The 25,579-nt window shown below is 41.5% G+C and overlaps 2 protein-coding genes across 4 annotated transcripts in view; one reads left to right on the forward strand and one right to left on the reverse strand.

Annotated features, from left to right (window-relative positions):
- Positions 1-9,736, forward strand: part of CDAN1 (codanin 1) — a 43,629-nt gene extending 33,893 nt beyond the window's left edge. For 2 of the 3 annotated variants that reach the window (XM_077818808.1, XM_077818809.1), the window contains 7 exons: positions 75-153; positions 1,310-1,467; positions 3,267-3,374; positions 3,737-3,800; positions 5,177-5,376; positions 6,913-7,020; positions 7,858-9,736. In XM_077818808.1, coding sequence (XP_077674934.1) covers positions 75-153; positions 1,310-1,467; positions 3,267-3,374; positions 3,737-3,800; positions 5,177-5,376; positions 6,913-7,020; positions 7,858-7,983 — 843 coding nt within the window. In that variant the 3' untranslated portion in view covers positions 7,984-9,736. Of the gene's footprint in view, positions 1-74; positions 154-1,309; positions 1,468-3,266; positions 3,375-3,736; positions 3,801-5,176; positions 5,469-6,912; positions 7,021-7,857 lie in introns of those variants that run through there. The other variant, XR_013346365.1, reaches the window with a different exon arrangement.
- Positions 9,737-16,480: 6,744 nt separating this feature from the next.
- STARD9 (StAR related lipid transfer domain containing 9) overlaps positions 16,481-25,579 on the reverse strand; it is a 190,177-nt gene continuing 181,078 nt past the window's right edge. Inside the window, exons 29-34 of the mRNA XM_077818810.1 lie at positions 25,155-25,297; positions 24,104-24,168; positions 23,802-24,007; positions 22,667-22,746; positions 18,660-18,818; positions 16,481-16,582 (exon numbers count right to left, since the gene is read on the reverse strand). Of these exons, the coding sequence (XP_077674936.1) occupies positions 16,481-16,582; positions 18,660-18,818; positions 22,667-22,746; positions 23,802-24,007; positions 24,104-24,168; positions 25,155-25,297 (755 nt within the window). The remainder of the gene's footprint in view (positions 16,583-18,659; positions 18,819-22,666; positions 22,747-23,801; positions 24,008-24,103; positions 24,169-25,154; positions 25,298-25,579) is intronic.

The following is a 25,579-nucleotide window of genomic DNA, read 5'->3' on the forward strand; positions in this document are numbered from 1 at the left end:
CTCCCTGCCCAGCAGGGCAGGGTTGTCCTGTGAATGGCAATAACTGTAACACTGCTGCTTTGTCCATTTCAAAGGTTTTGAGCAGTGCAGAAGACATTGTGGTGGGACTGGCTACTGAGAAGGCCTGCAGCTGGCTGGCAACCAACATCACAGGTAGGCCTCAGCTCTCTGCACTGTGGCTGCTCCTGACTTGAAGGCAGGGACTTTTGTAAGATGAGAGAGGTCTTTCCAGTGTAATGAAGTACATGCTCTCCCTGGTTTTCTTGTAGTCAAAGGTTTGTCCTGCCCATCCATACGTGTTTAGAAGCAGGGGAAGGGGTTGGTGTCCTCATCCATCTGGTTTCCAACCCTAAGTGCATGTTACAAGGTTTTGAGTTCTCAAACTTTGGCCTTTAGGTCACTTCAGGATCTGAGGTCAGGAGTCTGTTTGGGGGGTGCTGCGTTCTACAATATGGGAGGCTTCCCCTTAATCTGTCACTTGGGCTAAAGTCTTGTCTGCACTAGACATTTACAGCGCTAAGATCTGCTTGGTCCCTTCAGCGTGCTTGTAAAATACCTTGTGTCCACACCAATTACTACTACTTAGGGCTTGCCTGCAGAATAGGTACCACTCACATTGGAATTGCTTTCAGCAGAACGCCAGTTTAATGAGAACCATTTCAGATTGCACTGATTTACTGCTAGCATTGATGGTAGTGAAATGATTCATATAGTTCTCCAGCTTCTGTCCCATAGTGCATTGGTAGCATTTCAGAATCTCTCAGAAGTCATTGCTTCTGAGAGTTGTGCCAAGAACTATGGGATAGGTACCCCGTAGGCATTGCAGCAAAAACGGTTTAGAACAGCACTAGCGTGGATGTTGGGCTCAGAACATGAACTGATGTGATGGCTAGTGCGGGCATTCTAAAGCACTGATGTGTAAACTGGCACAACACACCAGTTCAGCTTTCTAGTGTAACACTACCTAATAGTGATGCTAGTTTATCTCCTGCTTAATTGATGTTCACAGGACACAGTGAGATGGGCTAGATATTACCATTAACCTACACTTCTGAGAAGAGCTGTGGGTACAGCATTGGCTCTGCCCATGCCCAGGGTGGGAGGGGAGCCTATGATTACGAGAAGGAATAGGAGCTCAGAGGCTGGGATGTTGGAAACCTAACACATTCCTTATGCTGGTCCTGAGACACCACTCAGTGGAGAAAGATTTGAGGGAGCACCCCATGATGTGGTTTCTCGAAACCCTGTTCTCCATATCCCTTGTGAGAAAAATATGAATGTAATAAGCCCTGTTGTTTGTTCCTTACAGCACTGATCAAAAGAGAAGTGAGAACTACCTTTAATCGAATGTTGAGAGTCCAGGGGCCTTCCTTGCCCAGTGAAGATGCACAGGGGGAGAGGAAAGGTTGTCCCCCCGGCTGCCAGCATCACGCTCCGTTCCCCTCTCAGATCATCAATGAGATCAAAGTACAGAACTTCCACTGTCTCCTTGGTTACATTGATATTTTTTTTTACTTTCCTCCCCTGGGTACAGTTAAGCTGTCACAGTTCAAAGGAACAAGCTCTGAGCCTGGATGGGGTGGGAGTGGAGGGGAGTGTGCCTATGTTGCTTCTCACTCCCTTCCAGGAGCTGCTTAGAGATCAGCATTCTGGTCTCCAGGGACCCTGTCAAATACAGTGTTCATGGTGACATGGCCGTGGGGGGAGAGGGAGATGTCCATCTAACTTCACTTACCTCAGTCCAGAGTCCCTGTTTTGGGGATGTAAGAGCCATCCTGCCCTATTGAGAGTTCTGTGCAGTTCTTTCCTGAAGAATGACTATGTCAAAATGGTTCCTCCTTACACTGCAGATCTGCTCTCAGTGTTTTTTTTTTTTTTTTTTTTTCCCCAGTGAGCTCTGCTGACTTCAGGGACTAAAATAAGTATTTCCTGGTCTTTATCCTTATCAGCCCTGCAGAGCTAGCTGGATTCTGTTCCTCCTTATGCACCAACAGAATTGTTTGCTGAGTTCCAGTCAGCTACATCAGTGCAAATCCATAGAAAGGGGTTTGCCTGCCTGCCTTCTCCTCTACACTCAACTGGATTTAGGGGGAATTGAAGTTACAGAGAAAGAAGGGAGTGGTGGGGTGGCTTGATTTTTCCAGATTGCCTTCCTACCTCTCCTGTCCCAGGCTTAAATGGATGCTGTTCTCTTAGAATTCATAATTAAAAAAAACCCAAACAGTTATGTCACCATCACCTGAAATTAAGTGAAAGAATATTAATAATCTCATCTGCTTTTCACTATTTATTCTGCTTGTTTTTCTGAGTTTAATTTCTGTTTACATGGGTAGTGAAAGTAGAGTAGCAATAGTCAAATTCCTATCAGTTTCACATGTTCTAGGCCACTGCCTCCAATGTTTTGGCTGCAGCAGAATGTGTTTTGTTAAAAGTAACAAGCGTTTCCACTGGAATTGCAACAAAAAATCATGGAAAGTTATATGAAGATCTTACTTTTTTTTTTTAATTTTGCTTTTTGCAAAGCTTAAATTTGGAGTCACTATATCTGACATAATCCTTCTAATGTTCTAAAACGTAGTTGTTTCCATGTCTTCTAATTGAAGTTCTGCCCTTTAGTTGTCATTCAAGGATATAGTGCTGGTCGGTAAGTCACTGGTGATGCTAGGTGTTAACCACACACGGCATCAGGAAAAATATGATCCAAGGAACCAGACAGTTAATGCTACACATTTGTTTTGAGTGTGATATATAACACTCCTGTAATAATGGTGTTGAGCCTCCTAGAAAAGCAGAAGATGATGTCATGGTTGAGACACAAGATGGAGGATGGAGGCAGGGGTCAGAAGACCTGGGTTCTGTTACCAGCTGTACCACTGACTCTCTGTGACTTTTGGCAAATCACTTAGACCAGAACTTTGAAATTTGGGTGGCTAAATAAGTGATGTGATTTGCAAGGGTGGTGAGAGGCTGTTTCCCTTATTGACATCAGCGAGAGCTACAGGCAAAAGTGAGGGCACTTATTACATGCCTAAATATAGATTTGGGTGCCTGAAGTTAGGCACCCAAGTTTGAAAAAATTGGTGGCAATATTTCTGCTTCCATTTCCTAGTTTGTAAAGTGGGGATAATACTAGCCTCCTTCATGGGCTGTGTATGGGTTGTTTTGGGTTTTTTTGTGACAATTAAGGAATGGTTGTAAATTGCTTAATCTTCAGTCCAGTGATCTCTCTAGAAATGCAAAGGATGAGCTGTTGCCTTTTCGTCTAGGACGTGCTCTGTATTTCTGTGGGACCCAGGGATGAAGATGAAGGAATTCCCTATGTCCAGCTGGAGTGTTTGCTGAAAAGACTGAGCCAAACGCTTCAGTGCAGAAAGGTAGAAATAAAGAAGCATGCAGTGCTTTCTGAGCCATCTGTGTACATGCTAATGTAATGAACCTGTCTCAGCTCATGGTAGGGGGGCACCTTTCATCTGAGATCAGACTTTGCAAAGATAAGTTTCATTCTCTGACCCTAGATATTTGCATGTCATGTGGGTATGTGAAGATTGATTATTTTCATGGAGAATTTCCTACATCTTTAATGACCCTGAGTCAGCAACTCTGTGGCTTCTGCTGTTGCTGCTTGTGCCTTTCCTAATTATTTTTAATGCAAAGCTCCTGTCTGATCAGTCTGAACCAGAGGCTGCAGGTTCTGGGATGATTCCCTGATGGTGACATGCCAATTTTATGTTTTCAGTTCATGTGTCCCACCTCTGAGCAGCAGCTGGCTAGGTGCACTGTAGAGTTGGCATCTCTCCTAGGTAAGTCAGTTGTGACGTCTGTGCATTGTTAATGCTGACTGCTTTCCCTTCACCTCTGAGTGCCCCTTAGGTCTCCCTGCTTTTAATTCAGAGTTTTGTTGGCTCTCTTGTAACAAAAGTGCCACTGGATCTGCAAAGACGTTGCATTGCAAAACCCACAGGATGACTGGGAGATTGCTTTCTTAAAACCCCTTACAAACATCATTCTTTTGAGCTGACCTCCTTCAAATACATATTTACCTCATTCACCCTTTTTTCCCCTCCCAGTTCTTGGCCCCCTCATTCAGACACGCAGTGAGCTCTGAGATCCCTGTTTCTGGATTATTGGAATTGAACATTTTCCTAAATGTAATATTTGATTCCAGTTTTCATGTCTCTCTTGTGAGAGAAAGTCATTAGCTCATTTCATGTGGATCAGTGACCCCTCTGTGCAGGTTCAGCGAGTGCATTACTGCCTGGATCTCTTGGCAGCAGCCAACTACAGTGTGTGATTTCCCCTCTTGCTAAATGTGTCAGATTATGGCTTCTGATACCTGATGTGCATCTACACCTCACACATTTCTAGCTAATCATGTGGGTGCAGAGCTTTCCCCCTGGCCAGTCTCCATATCTCTGCTGTCTGGAGCCTTCAGAGGGAGTAGGGCTCCCCTTGAAATGTTCCCCTTTTAGAGAGCAGTTTCCTGTATCTTGGAAGGATGAAACACGCTAAACTCCTTTTTTTTTTTTTTTTTTTTTTTTTCTGGAAATGCAGTTCTGTCTTTCCATGAGATGACAAACTACAGGGAAGGTCTGAGTTTTTTAGGATTCATTGTTTAGCTGTATTTAGAAGTACTGTAATAAGAATAATTAAAAAGGAATGTTGTCCTTAGAGAAAACAGTTCATCCACTATAAAGTGAGAGTACAGCCGCCCCACGTAAATCTGGGATCTACTAATCTATCAGTAAAATTATTAATGCAAAGTGTACATTTTTTTTATTTAAATGTTCTATTCAGTTAAAGTAACCACTGCCCTTTGTAGGAGTGACAACTACATCCCATTCTGTTAGACTAAAAACTAGTAGCTAGTTTTATTGCTTTCTTCTCCCAGCTTTGTGGGCAATAGGCCAGTAGAGTCAACTTCAGAACAGACTTCTATTTCTTGTCTGTGGTGTTTTCTGTCTTGGGTGCAGAACCCAGAATTTTGCATGTTCCAAGGTTCTGACCCTCCTCAGTAGAAACTGTGGCTCTGCACTGCCTCTTTGTGAATATTTTCACCTTGGTGTTTTTATTGATGCTAACGAAGCCTGTCAGCTCACTAACAATGTGCTGCACATACCAAGATGACTGTAAATGTAATAGTAATAAACTGTATTGGTCCATCCCCTCCATCCCATAGTTTCAGATCGTGTTCCTATCCAGGGCCTTAAGCCTCAGATCCAGAAGAAACCTGAAAGACAGCGAGGGAAGAATGCTGTCTATGGCCTTCTGAAATCGCTGCTGTCAGTTTGGAAGGAAGACTTTTGGACACCTGTTCCCGTTCAGCTGATGTTCAGCAGGAAGAATGTCGGTTACATCGCAGAAGTCAAGCAACGTGAGGTGGGACTTCCTTAGCTCTCCAGAACCATCTGCCCAATCCTGCTTGCTGTACTCACACTGGAGTTCTGTTGATTTCTGTGACTGACTATCATGTGAGTAAGGCCAGCAAGATTTGGCTCTCTGTTCAGCTGCCAATGAGTTTCTGCAGGGACAGCGGAAAAGTAAGAGCAGTGTATAGTTTTGTCAAGAAGGCAGACTGTGATGTTTGGGGAGATGCAAGTGACACTAGAATTTGTTCAGTTTAATGTCAGAACAAATGATAAAATTAATCAACCTGAGAGATTATAGCACTGTAAACGTAAATGGCCCCATGGTTAACTTTGGGTATGAAGAATTTTCCTGTGTAGATCCAGACCAGGATATCCGCTTTTGTTGAAAATTAGACAGGCATTCCCAACCTGTCCTTGAGCTGGGCAGGAAACACTTACTCTATTTCCAGCTGGGAATCCAGAACTGAAAATAAACGTAAGAATGGCTGTACTGGATCAGACCAATGGTCCATCTAGCCCTGTATCCTGTCTTCAGACAGTGGCCAGAGTAAGGTGCTTCAGAGGGAGTGAACTGAACAGGGCAATTTATCAAGTGATCCATCCTCTGTCATCTAGTCCCAGCTTCTGGCAGTCTGAGGCTTAGGGACAATGGGAGCATGGGGTTGCATCCATGCCATCTTTTCTAATAGCCATAGATAGACCTATCATCCATGAACTTATGGAATCTTTTTTTAACCCAGTTATTGCCAGGGGATGTTGTGAAGGCCAGAAATAGGAGTTTGACTGGTTGACATTGTGTGAAGTACTTCCTCATATTTGTATTAAACCTTCTCCCTGTTAATTTCTTTGGATGACCCCTGGTTCATGTGTTGTGAAGGGATAAATACTTCCTTATTCACTTTTTCCCCACCATTCATTATTTAATAAATCTTTATCATATCTTGCTGCAGTTGTCTCTTTTCGAAGCTGAACAGTCCCAGCTGCCTTAATGTCTTCATATGAAAGCTGTTCCATATCTCTGTATTTTTTCCAGTTCTAATATATCTTTTTTTGAGATGGGGCAACCAGAACTGCACTCAGTATTTGAGATGTGGATTTATATAGTTGCATTATTATATTTTCTGTCTTTTTATCCCTTTCCGTATGGTTCCTAACATTCTTTGTGTTTTTGCACATTGAGCAGATGTTTTCATAAAATGCTTCACAATGACGCCAAGATCTTGAGTGGTAGTAGCTAATTTAGACCCCAACATTTTGTATGTATAATTTGGATTAAATTTCCAATGTGCATTACTTTGCATTTATCAACACTGAAATGGTGTGATTGTTTTATTGTAGAATAGAAAAACCAAGACTAGATGAGCTGCAAGGAAGCCCCAGAACCCAGGGCCATAGTTCACTTCCTCTTTTCACCTTTGTTTTTTCCCCCATAATACAGATTGGAGTAAATTCAAAACGTAACTTGTACAGAGTTCTTACAGAGCAGTAAATAGATGCAGGCCATAGCCCATCCTGAGGAATTTGACACTCCTTGTTTTTTCTGCAGTGGGATTTGTTCCTGTTTATGCTTCATGGTCTTGTTGGTCATGGTCTGATGGGAAATGCAGAGATAGAGAACTGCTTGCATAGCCTCCAAGAACTTCTCTGGTCCTCAGTAAGTATTTTTCATTTTAATATTCAGGCATGAATATGAGGATGCTGTGTCAGTTTGGCTTTTAGCTTTAATTTTTTTGTACCCCTCAAAGACCTAGGCCCAGATTCTTGTCTATGCAGAGTTTCTGCTTGGTGCAATATAAAGTGTGTGTGTAGGGGGGTTGTCTTAGGCTGGATCTGTGCCTGCCCTGCTCCAGTATAGATTAGAAAACCTGCCACTAGTCCCCAAGAAACCATAAACTAGCTGGGGATAGCTGAAGTGCAGCACACCTGGCCAGGCTCACAGGGGGCTGGGTATGTTGGATCTGCTCCAGCTCAGAACTTCTCTATGCCAGGGGAAATTCTCAGCTGGCAAGATCCAGCTGCTTTTCAGCCTCTTTGCCATCACCATAATGCACTAGAGAATCTAACCTGCTGGCTAGATGTTTGAAATGTGGGAGCTTCAAGTTAGTCCTCTGACTAAATGTGGTCTGATTTTTTGATGTGCTCAACACCCATAAATCCCACTGCAGTTAATGGAAACTGCAGGTGCTCAGCACCTTTAAGAATCAGGCAATGATTTTTAGGTGCTGATATCAGGTTAGTATATAAACTAAGATGGGCACAGGGATCAAAGGGAAGGCTTGGTATATCTTATCACTTCAGCAGCTGTGGTCTCTTTCACTGTGCTTTAACTGTTTTTACTGGTATAGTCTGTCTCATTATATTAACATCCCAACACAAAACTTTGATCCCGTTTTTGCTTATGAAATCTGAACTTTATATTATTCAAAAGAAGTTTGTATCCCTTGGCTCACACTTTTAAAAGATGGTCTCTGATTTGCATTGTTCGTTGCAGGATTTCTTGGAAGAATTGGAAACTATCTCTAGAATATTTATATCAGAGTATCATGTTGCAGAATCCAGGACTAGGCCTTGTGAATTGGTGAGACAACCAAGAGGTACTGTGGCAGCAGAAAGCTAGTGCAGACAATCTGAGGAGAACACGACATGTGGAATTTGATGTTGCTGCTGAGTCCATGCAGTAAGCCTCTTGCTTGGATCACAATGCATTGAAGGGTCACTTGTGCAAAAACTGCATCAGACTTTCCCTTGAAGGAGTCACTAGGTGTGACAGGAACACACATCCCTCAAAGTGTTTGGAGGGGTTTACATCTGCAAATGGAAATGCTTCTAAGAGTTGCTCTCTAAGTTTGGAACTCTCTTTTAAGAACCTGACTGTGGTTCACAGCTGCTGATCCATACTTGTAGTGGAAACACATCTTGTACTCCTGCAGCAAGAGGCTCTGAACAGAGTCTGGAATCCATTCTAGTGCACAAAACCTGCTACGTTGCTGGAGGGATTTCTGGTGGTTTCCCAAGGTGCCATCTCTTATCTTAACTTAGTGTGATTTCTTATGGACTCTTTTAGAAAATACACTGTGCTACCAGGAGAAGGAAGAAGTCAAACTATAGCCCAAGGAGATGGAGGGATATTTATTTTTCACCATGAGCTCAAGCTTGAAGGTTTGTTTTTTAAATTTTTTAAGACACATTTTAAAAGTAAAATCACAAAAAAATATTTTGGAGCATTGGATCAGATATTATTTTAAAGGACATTCATGCCTATGTTTGTGTCTCACTTAACAAAAGCAGCACTTCTATTTCATGGTTTTTATAGAATTGAGGGGGAGATCATCTGGTTATCTTTTTTACTAGGGAGAGCTGACAGTATTTTAAGAGGCATTGTTTTTGTAGTGTGAGCATAAATGCCATGTATCTGTTACTCACTGTCTTTAAAATCCTTATTGCCTTGAGTTTGGGGTTCTTTCATAGAAAGACTTGTGCGTGATAAGCACAGACTAGAGTAACTAGATTGGAAATGTAACAGAACTCCCATGAAATAGCATCACTAGGATGCTGGAAGGAAGCAGTCCTATTCATGGCATGCTGCTGAGTGCTGTCCATCCTCATGGATCCACCTTAAAAGGGAAACTGCCAACAAAGAGGGGCTGCTAATTTTCAGTATCTTAAATACAATGTTCCAAGGGTTTTTAATAAGATTAGTCACTCATCAGAGAGTTTGCATAGGATTTGCCTCCCTGTATAAGGAAGGATTTTTTTTTTCTCTTTGTGCCTAACAGGTCGATGGAGTGTCTTTTCCTCACTAAATACAGGTTATTCAAAAGCAAATATTGTGTTACGTAAGCAAGACAGCTAGACAAGGTGAATCCTAGGCTGTTTGTATGGCCATTTCTATTGCTAATTAGCCTCTCTTTTGCTGGTATGGGTAGGAATTCCTGGGGTAGAAAATGAAATGTCAAGGAGTTAAATTGTTTAAAAATCAGACTGCATAAATCTGGCTACTATTAAAGTCTACTGGACACAGAGAAAATGAGGGAAACCAAAGAGGACAATGTGCATGTTGCAACTATTTTGGGTAGTTTTGTCACCTACTCAGACTGTTGGGTGCTGGATTGAAGGAGACTGCAGATGCCAGGTATCTGTCTTGTCAGTGTTTTTTGTTTCCTGTCATCGTGCTCAGGTTGTTCAGTAATACCATATCATGTGAACAAAATGTGTGGACAGGAACAGCTGTCACAGTATGAACTGAAAGAACAGGTGTGCTTCTTCATGCTACACACACTTGCTCTTCAGGGCTCAGTATAACATGACCATTTCACTGTTGATATCTTAGTAAAGCTGTCAGATTTGCTGTAATAAAGAGATTATCAAAATGGAGGCCTGTTTTGTGTCTGAACTGCAAGTATATAAAGCTAGAAGTGCACACAGTCACTCATTGAGTTTTTTTTTTTAAACTGGTGCAAACTAAAGCACACAAGGATACCCATCTCTAAGAAGCATAGCTGGGGAGCTGCACTCATCCTGTAAACACTCTGCAAGACTTTTGTTGCAATAGTGAAGTTGCTGGGTCTATTTCAGACAACTCAGGTGTAACACTGACTTTGCCAACACGTTGTCCCTGCGCTGGCTGGTGAGTTGTATGTTCATATTACTTGTAATCAGTTTTTTTTATTCTGATTATTTATTAGTCCAAGACTGTTGGGCTGCACCTCTCTTCCTGCGAACGCTGGAGGCTCTCCTCCAGGCTCCAGGGTTTGTCTGTGTCATGGCATTAGGTTGTCTGCCACTGATGGTGGAAACAGAGTGGTAGTTCAGGCCTTCTTCCTTGCCCTTTAGCCTCTTAATTTTTAAAGTTTCTTCCGGGGCAATAACAAGCAACATCTTTTTTTTCCCACCTCTCTCGTCTGTTTTATCAAGGCTCCTCCGGGGTAAGTCCACAAGTCATCTTATAGTCAGTATAACTGCAACAGAGCCTGCATTCATATGGAGATAAACATAAGGACCTGCATGCTTCATTTCCCATTCAGATGGTTCCAATCAACTTTAGACAGGTGGAAATGAGTGTCATTGTAGTATGGATGCTCTCTGGAGTGCCAGGCTCCTCAACTTCCTTCATCCTCTCTCCAAACTCCAGGGATAAGAAAACGTTGTCATTCTGATGGAAATCTTACACCTGCTAGAGCTAATGGTGATAAAACCTGTCCCAGGAAAGAGGTTCAGGACACTGCTCTACTTTCTTCATAGTGAGAAAAGGGTTAGGAAGAGACTGGGCCATCCTAGACTTCAAAAAGCATAGTCAGCAAAGATGATAAATAAAATGGACATTCTAACTTCACCTCTCTCTGCAATCTCTCCAGGAGACCTTTTCCACTGTTAGACCAGGAAGAGGTTTATCTGCATAATCCCATCAGATGTTGTAATTGGCAGTTTCTCTGGTTTGCCTACAGCAATTGCTCCTGTCAATACAAAATGCTACACTATCTGTTAATCCACTGACAGAGCTAGCAGCCTGGGTGAGGAGTCTAGGAATTTATTTATACCTGTTCTTAGACCCCATGCTAATCAGGGCATGATCTTTGAATACCTCATAAGAATGGCCCTACTGGGTCAGACCAAGGGTCCATCTAGCCCAGTATCCTGCCTTCTGACAGTGGCCAGTGCCAGGTGCACTAGAGGGAATGAACAGAACAGGTAATCATCAAGTGAACCATCTCTTGTCGCTCATTCCCAGCTTCTGGCAAACAAGACTACAAGATCAAGAAACCAAGATGTGTCAATACCTGGCATCAATCCATCTTTGTCTATTCCTTCTAGTTCTTCTTGTCCTGTGTGAGCCTGCACATGAGAGAGAACTTTGGAGGTTCCTCTGATAGGCTTTGGCCTTTTGAGGGATTCTCAACAAGAGATGGAAAGGAAAGGAAAGTTTACCATCCACTAATTCATTCCCTCAGTTGGTGGAAACAAGAACCCCATGTGATGAAAGGATGCTTCCTCCACATTCCTGAACACAGCTACACTAATGCCAGCCTTTCAAGGTGAGGAGCCCACTTGGGGCACCACAATACACAGGTGATGCTGAAGGCCAAAAAAGGCTCCAGCTTTCTAGAGATGAGTGGTCACACTGGCTCTGCTGGACATCTAGAACACAATGACCTTGGTATATATAAAGTGACAAAGGAACATAAGGAGGTGAAGTTTAAATATCCCTGCAGTCCAGGTGTTTTCCTGAGCACAAGGTCACATTGCCTCCATTGTGGCAATCCACCTAATGAAGCTGCTGAACATAACAGTATGCTAGACAAATTGTCAGCAGCTGTGGCCCCTGAACCTATAAATTCTCCAGCTGATATCCAGGGAGCTAGGCCACCTTAGATCGGATCTGTTCATGTTCAGGTGAAATGTCAAGGTGAAAATCTTACTTCATCAGGCAAAGACCAATAGGATTAGATGCTGTGGAGTTCACAGATGGCCATATCAGCTTCTCCATGCTTTTCTCTCCATTTCCACTACTGGGAAGAATTATGAAATGATGATAGACGCAGCATTCCTGTCATTCCAGATTCTTAAGAAGCCATGAGATATTGGACCTGACCCAAAAGTCTCCACTCCATTTTCCCAGCAGGTAGGATTTTCTGGCCCAGATTACCGGAGTTTGACAAAATCTTTTGAGTGGCAAATCCTAAACAAGAAGGAATACCCTCTAAAGCGCTTCCCTTGCTTTGCACAGGCCTTCCACTACCTTGTCTATACAAGAGTATAGACACCATTCCTTTGATCCTTGTAGTTGGACACCATTAAAAACCCAGGAAACCAGGTCTTCTGGATAGCCTAGATGTTGGTGTAAGGCCTCCCACCATCTCATCTTGTGTTAGCACTAAACAGGGTTACAACCTCAGGCTCCCTCAGTGGCACTGAGGTCCCTGGGGCAGCACTTCTGTTCAAACTAACAGTCAGTCAGGCGTAGGTTTTACCCACAGTACAATAGATTCTAATGGCTCAGTCTGATTTGTTTTTTTCTGTTTGAAGACCTGCTTCCTACTGTGTCAGCAAGAAGGGTCCATGAAACTACAAGGACAAGTTAATTCTTCCCTCATTTTACCCAAAACTTCATCTGAAAGCATCATGGTGCATGCTTGGTCTGAGAAAAGCAACTACTTGGGTGTTGCACACTTGTAGCTTGTGTAGATCATTTATTCCACACACCAGGAACACCTTGCATCCCTGCAAGCACCCTGTGTGCCACACCTTATCCCCTTCTATTTCAGGGACTTCCTGCAACTGCTCTCAGGGCTTGTGTGCCCATGTGAGGGTCCCCCTTAACCCCAACAACCACCACTGCCACCATCAATGACTACTACTTATTTTAGGGATGGGGCAGATTTTCTCTCCTATCCTGCACCTTCCCTCCCCCCTATCCCCCTCCCCAATTCATGTTCCAATGGCCTCTGCAAAATGTCCTTATTTCTTTTCTGGGACTGATTTCACCCTCCCAAGATACATTCTTTGGCTGTCTATACCATGGCTTCCTGAGAGTCCAAGTATATAGCTGTCATCCTTTACTTTTCAGGAATTTATGTAGCAGGACTGTGTTCCTGTACAGCTTTAGGAGCTCTTATGAAGAGGGGCCAAGCCCTATGAAAAAGCTGAAGTGCATCTGGTGTTTGTAGGAATACAGGCACAGCCTAATTGTCTGTGATGGGCCTGGCTTAGAAAAGAAATCAGGTAACAGACTTTCCATTTTCAGTCTGCTCTCTAGTGGGGTACATATAGTTCTTCTGTAGTTTGAGTAAAGAAATTAGCAAATCACCCATAGTAGTTAGGATTGATACCCTACAGCACCTTGAGCATTATGTTGAAAGCTGGATCCTCATGTTAAGTGTTTTAAGAGAACCTCAAGACTGGAGGCTGTTCATAACTCTGAAATATTCTTTCAAAAGTTTACAACTGAACATTTACAGAAATAGTTCCTTTACCATGTCAAATTTTTTAAAAAGGAAAGTTTTTTTTTTAGTAGTTTACATTTAACAGTACTGCACTGCTGCTGCCTGATTGCATACTTCTAGTTCCTAATGAAGCGTGGTTGACTGGTCAGTTCATAAATTGAACACACACGGAGTAGAACACCAGAGCTAAGTGAATCCCTCTGGAGTGAGGTACTATGAGGGAGGGGAGAGGAGGAAGTATGCTTCTCTTGGGAAGAGCCCCTTCTGCCTCCTTTGAGTCTAGCTAAGCACAGGAATGACTTGCTCTCTCCCTCTCCACTTGTCTTTACACAAGCATTGCAGGCTCTATGCCTGTTCTTTATTGGCTGCTGCTGATGGTGAGAGGTTAGGAGCACTCATCCCAGTAGCTTTCCCTCCCCTTCTGTAGAAAACAGTTGCCATCCAAAAAATGTGAAAATCTAGCTGACCACCTGGGGAGTAGCTAGATTGATACCCTACAGTGCATCTTGAGAAGTCTGAAGAAGACTCAGTGCTATACTCCTGATGTCACTACCTCCAAATTAACTGCTAGGCATTGAATTGCATGGAAAAAGCTGCTGTAATGCTTTGAAGGAACTGCAGATGTCTTGTGCTGTTTGTATTTTTCATAGAGAATTAGATAAATTACAGACATTAATAGGTCATTTCGCCTTAGAGGGTGTTATGGAAGACCTAATCTTTAATCATCAACTAACTAAGCCTTTCAGTTATTTCCTAAATCATTTTAATGACCATTAAATCACATTTTGTGAGGGGCTGAAAATGTCTTGCTGAGTAGACATAGCATGTTGAGTCAAGACAATGAATGTTGCTTGGGGCATTTTCTCTCTATGTAGAAAATACCATTTATTGTTGATATGAAAATAGCAATCCTTGTTGAGAGCGAGATGGGATAAGAGATACACTACAATTGGTTTGATTCACTATCATTCAAATTTACTACTATAATGATAGTAAAATACTGCCAGGAAGTTTTTGCCTAGTCTTGATAAAAGCTAGCTGATGTATTTGTTTTTCCCTACTTTTCTTCTAAACAAACCAATCCCACACATTAACAGTACCATAAATGTTGTTATATTTGCAAAAGAAAACATTTGTATAAATAGGGCTATTTAGTATCAACTGGTGACTGTATTTAAAAAAAAGCTTATATTAATTGGATACTAGTAAAAATAAAAATTAGCTTCGTCAGCATATAAAAATAACTTAATTTGTAAACATAGAAAAAAACATATGCATTTATAAAAATAAACATCTGATGCACTGTACAATAAGACATTATCTTTCAACAGGCACTGTCATTGTTAACCTCCTTGAGTCCTTTTAGATGTTGTTCCTGAAAATATTGCTTTGTCATTAAGAGTGCCATGTCCAAAATAATGGAAAATAAGCAAACCTTTCACTTAAACAGCAAATATTTGATGGGTTATATGAAGATTTCATACCTTTCCCAATTGCAATGTGCTACAGCTACTGCTAAGTCTGAATCAAAGGGTTCTGGGGTACTTGGAGGAGGAGTTCTGCTTCCTGCACTTTACAAAGTCCACCCCCAAGTAACAAATCCATACACAATGGGTTTTTTTTTTATGGAAAGAAGGAAATGGGTTGTTATCCCTTTAGAGTGCAGTGCAGGGGTTTGTCACTTGCTGAAAGCTATTTCTGTAATTTGTTTTCTCTGGCAGGTGAGTGTTTAATGAAGTAAACTCAACAGTGGTTGTCTGTAGTGAGTAGGTGCTAAGCTATCACTCATCCCTGTCACACCAGAACAAAGATTTGTGTCAAATGGCTCAGAAAATTAAGTAAAATATTCAGATCAAATAGGTATCCAGTTCAAGGACTGAATTCTGCCCCATTAGGCATGTGCAACCTCAGTGAAGTAAGTGGGCTGCACTGAAGTCTGCCTTTAGTTTATCGGGGGGGGAGAATCACGGCTGTTTTTCTTAACTTAGACAACCAGCCTTTGGTATGCTATTGAAGATAGATGTTTGCGATACCTTGGACAGGGTGGACATTTACCCCTTTCAAGCATCTGTTCCCTAATGTATATTTTAAATGGTTCTCTGCTATAGTAAGGGTTTAGGTTTCGGGTAACTCTTTTAAAAGGATATGACAATTTTATAGAAAGAGGGTTTTCTGTATATAAAACTTTAAAGCAGGAGCTTCAGGCAAAATTCAGCTGGAGATATGAGCCCCTTTGGAATGCTTCAAGGGAACTATGAACAGGAATGCTCTGTACCTTAGCAACTAGAGAATCTGGTTGGTTCAGGTGAGAAAAAGAATAGAACAGCCATCAGAACAAAACTAAACTTTTCACGTTTGCAGGATTTTAATTCTAGAAACAACTTGAATCATCAGTTCTACTCCCTAGTCTTGGTTTCTCCACTTCAAAGCACCTAATTCTGCATTACTGTGATCATGTAGTAGCACATGAATAAACTGTCTCCTGAGGTATGTTTTTCTTGCCACTGTTGCTGAATAGTGACAATTTGATATACTGAATCTAGAGCTTCATTCAAGCAGGGGGTAGAATGATTAGTTGGTCATGCTGTTAACATTTTAACCCTGCCAAGATTAAGAACTCCTCCAGGTGGGCAAGCTGACTTTATCTACAATGTTTATTATGAAGCCTCCATCTGTAAGCATCATTCTTGTAGCATCTGACAACAGATTTGTTTCTCTATGCAAGGGCTTTTAACAGGCCTCTAGGCATGGAGAAGGAAGGATTGCATTTTGAAATGGCTGTAACCTGCCTTTTGCACCCAGGCAGATTGCCTGCAAGGTGAGGGCTCACTGTCTTTGCTGACAGATTTACTACAGGCAGCACTTTCCCCCCACTACTGAACAGCAAGTGCTGGGAGGGACCTACCTCAGGTAAGGACAGGTACCCTAAGAATGTTTACTCTTTGAACAGTGATTCCTGGAGCTGTTAATCTTCCATGTGTTTGTTTCAGTAATAGCTTTGCACAGAGCTGGTTAGCCTGTGGCTTCTCATCTCCGGTTCTGAAGAGGGACATGATTGAAAATGTTTTCTAAGCCAAAATTTTACTTTTTCTGTGAGGAAGATAAAGACTTTCACATCTGTTCCCTGGTACTTTGCTGCTTTCTCCCACTGTAACAATGTGTCTTTTTTGCTAGTTAACAACAAAACCAATGTGCTAGTCTAGCAATCACCAGAGGCTGCCGCTTAGCAATGGAGCTCAGAAGCCGTGCAGGGATAGCTGGGGCACCGAGATCAACCTGCAGAAATTAAAATAGAAGGGTTTTTGTGAGTGCTCTTGAGTCAAGACAGTTTTTCCAGTGTGGGTTTCTAGTGGCTAAATGGTATAAGAGTACACAGTAAACACAAGTTATAGTCCTGTGCCAACAGGCCACAAATAATGATGAAGAAATACAAAGAAAAAGTGAAGTCTGAAGTTAAAATTAAGCCTGCCTCCTTCATACTGGTGTTGTATGAGAGAGACAATCAACTTATCAATTGCAGTGCTTGGGTATGATTTGAGCAAATGTAAAGTCACAAGCTATAAATCAATCCACAAATTAACTGCTTAATAAGTGAGCTCCAAATTCATGAGACCAAGCTGCTCTGACAAACTATGCAGTGTACACTATACACTGAAACTACTGTAAACAATAATGCTCTCCACATATTTAATATAAAATCATACAGTAGAACAGACCATTGAAAAATAGGGATGAGAAGTTCTTTAAGTAGAAAAAAATTAAGCTTCATTACATTTTAGCTCTCAGGGTATAACATTACTACTACACAGTACGGTTCTTCTTTACTTTTAACATACAGGATTAGGCTGGATGTGAAGAGCATAACACAACTCCTGTATCATAGTTCATTTAAATGAGGGGGATCTGGTCTTCTCTTTTAAATACTCCCTAGTCTGTTTCTCACTCAACAGGGGAGGGAGTTTTACAATTCTTTGCTTTGTTGTAGATGGCACCATAATACTAATGATCCTGGGACAATGATAGACAACAAATGTAAAAGTGAAATGGAAAATTACTGTCAGGTTCATTGATTGCCCCCTTGTTCTTGTATTGTAAGAGCAAAGCCTAATTTTATTTTAACTTATTTGTAAACCTCCTTCTGTAACCCCTCTCAAAAGAGTGCTAATACTTTGTCTCTCCTATACTCACTTTCATCACCTGTCTCTTGTCCCCTTCTGCTTGAGATAGGGGCTCAAATGAACACCATACTCTCAATGAGGTCTTGCATAATGGCATTGTATTATTTTCAATCTCATTCTTTATACATTCTGGCATTTTGTTTATAATAGCTGCAAGAAAATACATAGACTGTTGTGGTGATTGTTTACTTTCAGTGGCAGAGCCACACAAATAAATACAATTTGCATATAAAGTCACCTTTACAGAAGGCTCTCAAAACTGTTAATTATCCTTCTGACACCTAGGAAAGTAGTATACCCATTTTACAGCTGGAGAAACTGAGACACACATTAGCAGAGTGGAACCTACAACCTTGGATCCTGGGACTTAAACACCATTACCTTTCTAACCCTAGACCAGTGGTTCCCAAACTTGTTCCACCGTTTATGCAGGGAAAGCCCCTGGTGGGCCAGGCTAGTTTGTTTACCTGCCACATCCAGCCGATCACCGCTCCCAGTGGCCACAGTTCACTGCTCCAGGCGCAGGCTGAGGGACTTAGTGGCTGCAGCTTCCATGAGCCTGGAGCAGCAAACCATGGCCACTGGGAGCCGCGATCAGCTGAACCTGTGGACATGGCAGGTAAACAAACCAGCTCAGCCTGCCAGGGGCTTTCCCTGCACAAGCAGTAGAACAAGTTTGGGAACCACTGCTCTAGGCAGATGGCACTTATCGGAGCTCAACACATTGCAAGTATGTGCTGTATAGATTTTGCTCACTAAAAATCTAATAGTTAAGATATGGGACACATGACCCAACACCTTGTGTAAACCAGTCTTTAGATGCTGTAATATCAATAAAGGGGTCTGTCTACACTACATATGGAATCAGGTGCCCTGACATGATTGTCTCCATACTAGCTTAAACAAAGTTCCAGTCTACGTTACATATTGGAACATTAAGTCTCTTGTAATCAGGCAACCATTGTGTTCACAACAAAGTAGCTATCTCACTGAATTTAGTATGATTTAAAATCTGTCAACATAATATATTAGTATGAGCACTTTGCAAGTCTTGAGATGAACGTTAATTTTACTTGTATAATATTCTCACTGCAGAAATGGGTTAGGTGACATCAGAAAATGCTTAGACTCAACTGGATGTGTAACAATCAAAACATTTGCATGGAATCTCTCACCTGTGCCATGTAAACGATTCTGGTGACGTCTTTTCCATTTACTCTATCAGGTTCCAATATCCAAGCACTTGGCAGAATCTCCCCTCGTACCATTTCTTTACAAGGACGAGGCATGGACTCATCATAGATGGACTGAATAGCTAAAATCGACAAGTTTTCCTGCATATGATAGAGTGCCAAAAACGGTTATTTATTTAGAGCAGAGAAGACAAAAATTGCAAGCTTTTGGGGCACAGTGTAAGTTATACAGCTGAAATAGTTCAGACACAGTACACTGAGACAAATTCTGGTCCAAAGGGATGCTAATACCTATTAGTCCTGAGCAAAGGCAATGCCTCAACCAGCTCATGCCCATTCATTTAATGAACAAAAAATGCTCTGAGGTGCATCCTGTTATCTGTGATGGGATTCTCTCAGAGAATCTTACCTCCCTCTGGCTACAGGGAAGAAAAGTGACAATCTGTTTACAACATAAGGTACCAGTGGTTTGAATCACCTACAATAGTTAGGTAAATTCACTCACCTCCCAGTGCAGACAGCTCAAACTGTTAAGACACAGTCCTATCACAAGCAATATAAATTGTGCGATACATTTTAAAGGTAAAACACCACCACCCGCTGTGGTAGGAGAACAAGTTTATTTGAGGCAGTGATTCATACATAAATACTGTAGTACTTAAATGTTAGCTTAACCTAGTTTTTTATAGAATGTGAAAGCAGAAGGAGAAACCTGGACAAGAATGCCAACATCTGATGAGACACTTATAATAACCAACTGGTGGATGCCACAATCTCCTGCAGCTGAAATACAGATTGGAACTGTTCAAATAAAGAAATAACTTTGCAGCTTCAAAATGAGCACTTTCTCGTTTTTTCAGTTTTGACAGAATGATTACAGACATTTTCCATTTACAAAAAACCAAGAGTTCAAGTCAGTGAAAAATTTTGAAAATATCAGTTTTAATCAAAATTGTTCATTTTAGAAATAGGCCATTTTTTATTTAAACTTTTCAACCAGCTCTAGCTGTGATAGTGGAAGAATGTGTTACTTTGCATTGAAGTTTCTACCCAACTCAAGAGCTCAGCTATTGCAAACTTTTAGAATGAGCTAGAGTATAAACTATACTAGTTCCACCAGAACAGATTTGTGGCTTTCTTTCATTCCACCCAAGTGACAACTGGGTGTTTTGGGGTTATTTTAAAATAAGGGCCTGATTGTGAAAACCTATAGATGACTTAAATGTATAATTTCTATTTTGTATTTCTTCACTAAGCAGTTATACTTTAGATACCTAGAAGTAATTAAGACAACAAGTTAAGTCCACTGGGTTGGAAAATTTATTATAATAGATCAGTGTAGCACTACTTCTAACAGGAAACTGCATGCATGCATACAGAGGGCTTGTCTACCTGGAGTCTTAGTGCATAGCCAGCCAGGGTATGAATGTATACAGCTCTAGCCTTCCTCAGCAAAGTTGCCATAGGGTGTCTGCTACCACATAGAATCATAGAATATCAGGGTTGGAAGGGACCTCAGGAGGTCATCTAGTCCAACCCCCTGCTCAAAGCAGGACCGATCCCCAACTAAATCATCCCAGCCAGGGCTTTGTCAAGCCTGACCTTAACAACTTATAAGGAAGGAGATTCCACCACCTCCCTAGGTAACGCATTCCAGTGTTTCACCACCCTCCTAGTGAAAAAGTTTTTCCTAATATCCAACCTAAATCTCCCCCACTGCAACTTGAGACCATTACTCCTTGTTCTGTCATCTGCTACCACTGAGAACAGTCTAGAGCCATCCTCTTTGGAACCCCCTTTCAGGTAGCTGAAAGCAGCTATTAAATCCCCCCTCATTCTCTTCTGTAGACTAAATATCCCCAGTTCCCTCAGTCTCTCCTCATAACTCGTGTTCCAGTCCCCTAATCATTTTTGTTGCCCTCCGCTAGACTCTTCCCAATTTTTCCACATCCTTCTTGTAGTGTGGGGCCCAAAACTGGACACAGTACTCCAGATGAGGCCTCACCAGTGTCGAATAGAGGGGAACGATCACGTCCCTCGATCTGCTGGCAATGCCCCTACTTATACATCCCAAAATGCCATTGGCCTTCTTGGCAACAAGGGCACACTGTTGACTCATATCCAGCTTCTCGTCCACTGTCACCCCTAGGTCCTTTTCTGCAGAACTGCTGCTTAGCCATTCAGTCCCTAGTCTGTAGCGGTGCATTGGATTCTTCCGTCCTAAGTGCAGGACTCTGCACTTGTCCTTGTTGAACCTCATCAGATTTCTTTTGGTGCAATCCTCCAATTTGTCTAGGTCCCTCTGTATCCTATCCCTACCCTCCAGTGTATCTACCTCTCCTCCCGGTTTAGTGTCATCTGCAAACTTGCTGAGGGTGCAATCCACACCATCCTCCAGATCATTTATGAAGATATTGAACAAAACCGGCCCCAGGACCGACCCTTGGGGCACTCCACTTGATACTGGCTGCCAATTAGACATGGAGCCATTGATGACTACCCGTTGAGCCCTACATATATCGAAGTATACTTCTCAACTTTTGGTGTGCAGAAGCAAGGTCCACACAGCCAGTTAGTGCATGGCAAGCTAGTACTTGTTGCACACTAAGACTCCATGTAGATCCTTGAGAGCAGTTTAACCAAATTTTTAAATAATAAAGTGACAAAACTTGAAGTAGGTTAAGGTTAGAGGTTACAGTTTTCTACCTACTGGTGAATATGCAGAGAAACTAAAGCTAGTTTAAATCATTACTGTCTCAGTCCAGAAACTCACTAAGCACATGCTTAAAGTTTAGCATTTGAGTAGCCCAACTGAAGTTGATGGGACTGCTCATGTGCTTACATGGGGTGCAGTACTGAAGCCTAAGTGTATACTTGGTATTAGTGTGTGAGTCTCTAAAGAGGAACCTTGGCTACGAATAATCTAGGAAGGCCATTTTGAACTGACATTTCCATTTTAAGTAATAACCTAAATTTAAATTGCATTTGGTTGAGGTCCTAGCATTCAAGTAACTTATTTTTGTATACACTTGATTTACTAATTGATAAAAGGAACTGTATTAAGTTTCATTTATTTAAGTTTGTAAGCAGCATCATATAAACTTCTGTGTTTTTCAATTATATTTTGACTAACAAAGGTATCTTAAAGTTAAAGTCTATGCTTTAACTAAATAACCTGAAATTCAATAAATTCTTGACACACAATATGGGCAGGTGATCACATAACCATTCTCACAATTATCCCTTCTGGCCTCGGAATCTATGAAATGTTACTAGATGTTTTTAGTTTACTTTTATAATAATTTATTTATTCTAATGGCCTCAGGGTCATTCTTCAGGCATTCCTCACTCCAAATGTGGTGAGAGATAAAATCTGCTGTATTTCCAGGTATTATACACTGCTCTCTTTACTGATGCATTACTTTCAGTTGTGAATATCGAAGTTTTTTGAACTACAGTTCTTTAACAATCCTAATGGCAATACTTCTCCTTGCATCTTTGCTCTGGCATCCTCCCTATGCTGGGTTATTCCACAAACCATGTTCCCATATCAACAGAAGTATAAAATCTTTGTGCTGGGCCAACAAGCAGCACCTCCATGCTCTGCTCACTCCTTCCAGATGCATACCAGAGCTGTTCATTGCCAAAGCATTTTACATTGTGCATCTGGAAAATCTTCCTCCTTGTATTCTACAGACTTAACTTCCAAAGATACCAGCCACACGCTGTTCAGGATGCAACCTGCGTTATTTTATTATGTTCTGATAAATCTACCTTGCAATATAAGGAATCAGGTTAGAATCTGAGAGTCAGCATCTGAACTCTCAACCACAATAAGGATTCCAGGAGCACAAGCAAATCTCTCTTCCCACTTAATTCATAAAGGTGTACAACTGTGGACCCTCTTCCCCATATCCCATCTTTTTCTTGAACAGTAACCTGAAACAATTTAGATTAGGCTACATCTTGGAAAGCACTGATAAATTTACCTCTTTGGCCTCTACGGTGATGCAGCAGAAATCCCGTGGTTGCTTTAGGTAACACAATGAAGTATCACTCACCAAATATACTGTAAAAAATTGAGGAGGGGGGTGGGTGAAAACAATCACACTACAGCAACGATACACAGCTACCTGCTTTTGAATGTTTCCTCTTTAGAAGAAACGTCCTCATCTGTACAATTCTCCACTGCTTTCAAAGCTTATAAATAACTGTATATTAACTTGTCCGTGCTGAAAAGTAACAGACTAGTGCAAAAGACAGCCTATTGCACCCAATTTCTACAGTTTCTGTCACTGCTGACTGAGTTCAGAACTCTTTCCAACAGAAATGTTGAGACAAGTCTATGGATTAGAACTGAGGGGAAAGCCAGCTCCTTAAGAAGTCGATGACATGAAACTGTAATGAGTAAAACATCAGCTATTTAAAAAGCCCCTTGTTACAGATTTTCAAGCCCATGTCTTTATTTTTTCTGTCAAAAGCCATGCACACCAGTAGTACTATAGACAAATATTTAATAACAACAGTTCCACGGGTCTTCCAAGAGGTAATAATATGTATTTTTAAAAGTAGCATAAAATTTGTTTTCCAAACAGCTCAGTGTTTCTTTAGAAGCCAGTATATTACATTGGGTCAATAAAATATTGACTATTCTGGGCACACTGACAATAAGATGAATTTTTTAAAACACAAGTAACATTCTAAAGTAACACCTAAGTTCTGGCTTTGAAATTCCTCATTACGGATTGTCTGAGATAAGGGGCTCCTTTATTTACTGTTTAAGCTTCTATCGTCTCTAAGAGGTGGGTTCAAAAGATCCTGGGTCTCTGTGAATCAATGGTGCTACATGAACTTGACACCATCTGAGGATCTGGTCCTACAGGTACAGGGTCAGAGTGGGTATTTACCAAAAGCATCTCACTTCATAGGTCTGTTGTTCTGTTTATGATGTGGATTTTCACTGAAGTAGGTTCCATTTATTCTTTATTTGCCTTTTCAGCCTCACCTCTTCTGATAAAATGGCTAGCAGTGGGAATTGATAATATTCTTCAGAGGACAGAGACAGCTATGAACCAATTGCCATAAAGTTCCCCTTACACACAGCAATCCCAATTGATAACTCACCCAGCTGAATCTGGCTTGTTATTTTCTTATGTACTCGAGCTGTGTTAATGGTTTTGTCATACAGATGCCTTTTGCCAGGGTCTTTCACCATGCACCACACGTTGGGAAGAGGTCTTTCAATCACTCCAGCTCCCAAAAACCCATGCTTAGTTGCTGATGGGAAGACTTTGTAATAAACCAGTACCTCTTTTTCTGTACACTGGTATCTAAAGAAAAAAGACACGCTTCAGGTATTTGCACTAAAGACAACATAGAAGTGTGTCCAAACACCCCAAAAAGGAAAACATCTGGCATACACTTACTTCCAACCAGCTGCTGCTTGGCAGTTGTAAAAGTTCCTCAGGTTATTTGAACATGCCGCCATAACCTTAAAAATTACAATTCAGAGATGTAATCAAGGGAGAGTTGCCTGATCTATAAATTGTGTGCACCTGTCTTGCAGTACCACAGTTTGTCTCAGCCAGGCTGAAGAGCAAGCCTTAACTGTTTATGTATGAATTAAGTGTATATATCCAGTCATTCGACAGTGGTAAGACCACACCTCCCCATTGCCTATTGTGGGAGAGTTGACAGGACAGTATAAAACTGCCTCTCTGCTTGGAGCACAGCTGATGTTCTCCCAGTGTGATTCCAAACAGAAGCATGTCAAGTTTGGCTCTCCCACCCTCTGCATACATACACAGACACGCATGTACGTACACACATTCAAGTCATGCTGGATACAGCCTGGTCAATAAGCCAGGAAGCATTAATCGGGCAGAAAGCAGAGTGCTTTCACAGAAGAGACCAAGATGGATAGACAGCTTAGAAATTCTTTGGATGTAGTATACTGTATGTATCCTTAGCACAGTGTTAAAACTTAACTGAAATATGGGGAGAAAAGCTTTAGTTTAAAATCCCCATCCCAGTGATGTTGAAATGGTCAGCTATAGTGCTACAATGAAGGGTTAAGTCTGGTAAACTTGTACAATTGCCTGGAATGGTTGAGAACAAGCATGTTACAAAATCTGTAAGACTATACCGTATTGCTCTCGCCAAACTTTCGCCATTATGGTGCTCACCAATGTAGGCCATCTGGTTGTTGTTATTTTAAAATTCTAAATAATACACAACAGTCAGAACGCCACAGCTGCAACCTGGCTTGCTTCACTTCTGCCATTTCAGTTTCTCTGAGCATCCTTATATACAATTGAGCAATAAAAAGGGCAGGCCACAGTGAGCTGTCATGGTCAAATTGGCTTTCTAGATAGCTGGACAAGGAGTGCAACAGATATTCCAGACAGTGTGTTGTTGGAAACCTGCCACACTGTTAGGAAATACAGAAATAAATAATGACCATGCTCATTTACTCACCTCAGTTGTAGCACTAGCCAAAACGTGTTTGGACAAATCCTGGTATTCTTTTGTAGGAGAGGAACTGACTGAAAGAGTTAGTCCATGAGTGACCCTATCACTGATGCTAGCAGATGGAAGTGATGACTGAACTCTGCTGCTCTCTGTGGAGGATGAAGAAGTTAGAGGAGAAGTCTTTGAAATGGAGAGAAAAAATATTCTATTCAGGGTACTATACCATCTCCATCACCGTGGTACCCAAGTACCTCACAGTAATACATTCAGCAATGTGACTACTATCGTGCAGCTTTCTCAAGAGGAAAATTGAATGTGGATATTTCAAAATAATGTGAGTGCTGCGTGATGTGTTTATAGTTTATATCAGCAAAGGCAAAGAAGTGCATCTTACTCTTGGAACAGAAAGTGATGGGGAAGGTGGTGGTTCT

The sequence above is a fragment of the Eretmochelys imbricata genome, chromosome 6 (genome assembly GCF_965152235.1).
Source record: "Eretmochelys imbricata isolate rEreImb1 chromosome 6, rEreImb1.hap1, whole genome shotgun sequence".
NCBI lineage: Eukaryota > Metazoa > Chordata > Testudines > Cheloniidae > Eretmochelys > Eretmochelys imbricata.